The following is a 5,143-nucleotide window of genomic DNA, read 5'->3' as shown; positions in this document are numbered from 1 at the left end:
CCCTGAGACCTGACCCAAGCGCTCCGTCCCCTTCCGCCTTGACTTGCAAGATGTTACACGGGCTTCCGATTCGGACGGCGAATTCGGGGTAAACGCTTTCACTGTCACTGCAGAGAGTACTTGGTACGCCCCTCCCCAAACACACCACACTCTCTTATCACACGGTTACGATCGGTGCAACAACTTCATTCCTTCAAAGAAAAATCCAGAATCGTTAACTTTCTATCTCCCATGAGAATAACTTTGATGATTTTCTGCCTCATTCGGAACAGCTCAGGTGTAACTTTCAATTACTGATTTTACTGGAGTATTCGCAGCTACATCCTGATAGAATTAGCCATTATCAATGCTAAGGACCTTTGACAAACCGTCGGCAACCACGCAGAAACACAAGTGCCAACACCTGTGGCCCCAGAGCCCCGTGGCAGGAAGCCCCGTTACCTTTCCAAGCATCGTGCCCAGGAAGTAGTAATGTCTGGCGAAGGAGTCCCCCACGAGCATCTGGGCCGCGGGGTTGGGGTAGAGCAGCCCTTCGTTCGTCGTCTTGAAGAAGCCCTGGTTGGGGTTGAAGCCCGACTTGAGCAGTTCGTTCAGAAACTCCCTGAAGATGCCGCCGCCGTCGATGCCTGCCTCGTCCAGGCCGTGCGCGTTGAGCAGGTGCACGCGGATGCGCTTCTTTAGGTCGGGCTCTGTGAGGAGGGGCAGGGCAGGGAGAGGAGGTGTTAAAAGGTGGCAGTAAGATAAGCCTGCATGACAGCAAATTTAGGGTGTGGGAGCAAGAGCGTTAGAGATATTTCAATGCGGACGCAAAACAACTCGATGAGATTCAAGAGAGACAGGGGGATGGACTGGCACTCCCAGAGCCTCCGGCGGGAGAGAGAGAAAGGTCCCTTTACAGTCACGCGGGGGAGGCGGGGTGACAGGAGAAAATGTTACCCCACGTATCCCGAACGGGACGATAAACTAAAACGGGGAGGGGAAAGAAGACGCGAGGGCGATCCTGGGACAGGAGATCACTACCAGAAAGAGAGAAAAGAACGAACAGGCCTGGGAAAGAGGCAAATGACACGGAGGGTCAGAACACCAGAACCTGCGTCACCGTTCGAAAGGGAGATCTGGCTGAAAGAGGGGGACATTGTTCTGGTTATCTCATGTGCCACAAAGTTGGAAAAACAAAACTGCGCAGCTGTTTAACGTGGCTGACAGTTGAAGAGGGCTTCCCACTCAGCCCAAGGTGGTACAAGCAAGACCAACACGTCCCCGGGCTGGCCGGTGACGAGCACGGCAGCTCGCCACAGGCGTCAGGGCGCGGGCGCCCAGCACAGGCCAGCGAGAGTGATGCTGCCAACGCTGAAACCAGGCGCGTTGCTGCCCGGGCTCAGGCAGGGCCGTCCGGAGGCCAGGGAGGCGTCCTTGAGCGCTTCCGAACACCGCCCTGTAGGTGCTTGGCAAGCAAGGGGGAGGGGCGGCGGAGGGGTGTGCTGGGCGAGCTGGGGCGCCAGGGCCGGGTCTGCAGCTGCACCCCGCTCACAGCCTTAAGCTGCTGCCGTCTCTCAGACCTGGTGTGCAGTCGCCCACACCCCAAGGGACAGGTGACCTTCAGAAAGCACTCCAGGAAGGGGCTAACACAGCACAAAATGCGCCGGTGACTGCGACTGGCTTATGAGGGGCTGTGGATCCCAAAGGAGGGAAAACTCGTTTTATTTTTCAAAACTATGTTGGACCGGGAGTCAGAACAGCTGACTTTCGTCTCGCTCACACATGACACTCTGAATACGGTCATACTGCGTAGGCAAGAGTGAGCTGGCGTGCCGGAGGGTCCGCAGCCCGTGGTCCGTGGCATCTGGCTTCAGAGGGGTGTGATGCAGAGTAAAGGACAAAGCTAGATTGTGTGAAAAATGAGAACCTCGCGCTCAAAACCTAGACTACGATGAGGGGGCCACTTAGCCCTCCTTGCTGCCCCCCAGACTGACAAGAGTAGCTCTTTAAGTGAAAAAAAAATTATTTGAAACAAGAGGTTTTGCTTTCCCAGAAGAAAAGGCAGCTGTTATTTCCCACGGGACGCCCTCCCATCATCTCCCACACGAGACCCAGACGCTGCCGCGCTCTCGTCTTCAATTTCCTGTGTCGATTTGACATCGATTTATTGCCAACGTCATGGATTCCACATTCTGAAGTTAAAATTATTAATGTGCAAATGAGCAACTCTAAAACTTTTAACGCTGGGCGTCAAATATTAACAGAACAAAATGTGTCACTGACTTCTAAATGCTGTTCAAGTTATTGTTACAATGTAATTCCCTATCTTTTTACAAAGAAATTTAGATTGCAATAGTGTTTATTTTGGTATATTTAATTTGGCTCACAATCTGCAATATTTACATAAATAGTTATATCCAAAATATAGAATATAAATGGCTGCCCATTCAAATTTTTTGAATTATAGGTTGTCCGCTCAATTTTAGAGACAGAAATTTGGGGGTGCAGGGGAGGGGTAAGGTTTCTTGCCTTAAAAAAAATCAAATTTGATAGTCTTGTGCTGCAGTAATTATTCGTCAGTCTTAAGGATAACATTTAATAATATACACCTTCAAATCTGACCTACTGTATTTCAGTATTAAAACGTCATTACAAGACAAAATGATGGACACTAATTTTTTTAATGATTACCTTTTCTAAAATACCTCCCCATTCTCCCCTGCCATACACATAGAGAATGACAAATACCATTTTCTGGAGAAAGTTTGTCATAAGCATCTTCATAAATATAATTTCTTCTTATTGTGACATTAATTCCATCCAGAAATGGACCGTCTCCTTGAACTTCTTGCTTATCTGCATAAATCAACCTCTGAAAGATCTAACAAACAGGAGAAGTCGTAAGGTTATTTGAAACAAGACTTTTTGTTATAAACATAAGCAACCAAAAGAAAAACTGTTAAATAAATCTTAACTTTTTATCTTCACAAATTCTGAAACCAATTTTAAAGGTCAAGGCATCAAAAACTGATTTTATGCCTTATCAATAAATGTGTACTATTTGTGCATTTGTAACATTGCTCCTTTTCCCGTTTACAACAAATTTTTTAAAAATCTCATACTACAGTATACTTTCAGCACTCACTCCTGTAAATCCTTCTTAAAAACCCCGGTGGTGGGGTGAAGAAGAAACAGGTTTGTCAGGCTGCGCGTTAACATTAGTGAGGACATCTCCATCATGAGAGTCAAGTAATTTTCTTGAGGCTCCAGTAGAGGGAGCTCAGGAACCACGGAATGCCAAGAACACTCGTGTGTCTAAGTGTTTGAATGAAGAAACAGGAAGAGCTTTAAGGGGAACTCATTCTTGTGTTTATCCTGTAAAAGGGTGGGCAAGCCTGAAAAAACCCTTTTGAAGCCATTCCTTAGGAATACAGCCTGGTACTCTACAGAAATTTGCTAAGCTGGTGAATAGAAACACTGTAAATTACATTTGGAAACAGGTAAGTGTAAACGCAGTTTTGTACGTTAGCCAAAAACCACCAGGCAAGAAACGAAGATACCTGTCCATCTCCTTTTCCTTGTGTTTTGCAAAGTATAAATGACTTTATCATAACGTACAGAAGCATCTTTTCAAAAAATCTGTATTTTCAAAAATACTGCCTAACTTACTAGATAAAAAAAACGACAGCATCACAGGCCTTTTAACTAGTTACAACTAAGAAAAAAAAATTCAAGTTTCCACAGATATTTGGCTGCATTACACTTTTATAAATCGTTGTCAACTATTACCACCTAACGAGAAAAATATAAACTACAGAATTAGCTGGGCACTCGGCAACTTTTGAGATTTTGTGCACTGGCACTAACTTTTTAACCCTGAAGAGATAGAAATGGAACACCCGAAGTCAGTCCAGGAGACCGAACCGCGTACCTTTACCCGTTCCTCAAAGGGCACCACGAAGGGCAGCTCTGTCAGGATGGCGAGCTGCCTCTCCTCAGACACGGACAGCGGCGGGGACTCCACGCCCACTACGACACGTGTGAAAGCTGTGTTAGTCACGTGTGCTCGCCCTGGGGGACTCGCAAGGCTGCAGGACAAGCAAAGCTATAGAACAAAAACAAGCCAGCAGGGCAGGGGCCGGGGCTGGGGCCAGGCCATGAGGGAGCGCGTGTCCTCAGTGGAGTGCCAAAGCCATTCCACGTGGTGTGTGTTCACCAAGTCACACGGGAAGGGTGACTGTCACAGAGCGTAGAGTCGCGCTCACAGAGCCGAGGCAGAGCGGGTGACGCGGCCCAGGGACTCACCGTCCAGGCTGGACTGCAGGGGGCCTATCCTGCCCATGCGCCGGAACCGCCACGCGTGTCTGGAGGCTGGCACGTACAGCTGCGTCACCTGCGGGGCCGGCAAGCCTTGCTCAGTGCGTGTCCGGGACACTTCCACCGTGCCGCACGTCAACTGACCTGTGTCCCCCGTTTATCTAGTTAGCTGGGCCCCTCTCTGCCCCTGCCCCGCCCTCTCCCACGCTGGCGGCCCTTACACTTTTGCCGTGTGACCATGTTCTCGAACACGGCCCACGGGAACCCTGCGTGTTCCATCTGATGGTACGTGGTATCTACACATGGGGAATCATCACACTACGACCGCTTTACAAAGAAAAGCGTACGGCGCTCCCTTCCTAATGCCAAACATCCACTTGCTCATCATTTTCTGGAACGTGAGTGCGGCTCGTGCAGCATCCGGCGCGGCTGGTGCAGCGCGGTCCCTCCAGTCCTTGCACTCGGGCGAGCCCCCGAGCCTTCCTTCAGCCTCGCGCTCTGGGTGAGGCAGCAGACGCAGGTGCCCGGGACGCTTCCACTGCTCGGACCTTGGTACTTGCACGCGCCTCGCCCTCCGCTTCCTGCCATCTGCAACTCCATCTGGACGGCTCGCCCCGTCGGGCGTGGGTTTTGGCAGAACACTTCGGGGAGCTGTGTTCTCTCCTCACAGCAGGTGCGTCTGGCCGCTGCAGGTCCGCGTACTGCGTGTCACAGGAGGGCAGCGATGCGGTCGAGAACCTGTGCCGCACGGTGAAGCAAGCACGCCACCAGATGCACTGTGCTTCGGCTGACGCTTTTCTGGAGAAGAACCTTCTGGGGCGGAGCAGCAGCACGGCGACTGTGACCC

At 50.3% G+C, this 5,143-nt stretch overlaps 1 protein-coding gene across 1 annotated transcript in view; it reads right to left on the bottom strand.

Moving 5' to 3' along the window:
• The window catches only part of UBE3C (ubiquitin protein ligase E3C), a 66,555-nt gene that overhangs the window by 26,209 nt on the left and 35,203 nt on the right, over positions 1–5,143 (bottom strand). Inside the window, exons 15-18 of the mRNA XM_023536737.1 lie at positions 4,285–4,372; positions 3,911–4,008; positions 2,728–2,860; positions 442–689 (exon numbers count right to left, since the gene is read on the bottom strand). Coding sequence (XP_023392505.1) covers positions 442–689; positions 2,728–2,860; positions 3,911–4,008; positions 4,285–4,372 — 567 coding nt within the window. The remainder of the gene's footprint in view (positions 1–441; positions 690–2,727; positions 2,861–3,910; positions 4,009–4,284; positions 4,373–5,143) is intronic.

This window comes from Pteropus vampyrus, unplaced genomic scaffold (genome assembly GCF_000151845.1).
Source record: "Pteropus vampyrus isolate Shadow unplaced genomic scaffold, Pvam_2.0 Scaffold168, whole genome shotgun sequence".
NCBI lineage: Eukaryota > Metazoa > Chordata > Mammalia > Chiroptera > Pteropodidae > Pteropus > Pteropus vampyrus.
The sequence above is the reverse complement of the archived record's forward strand: the minus strand, read 5'-3'. Positions and strand labels throughout refer to the sequence as shown.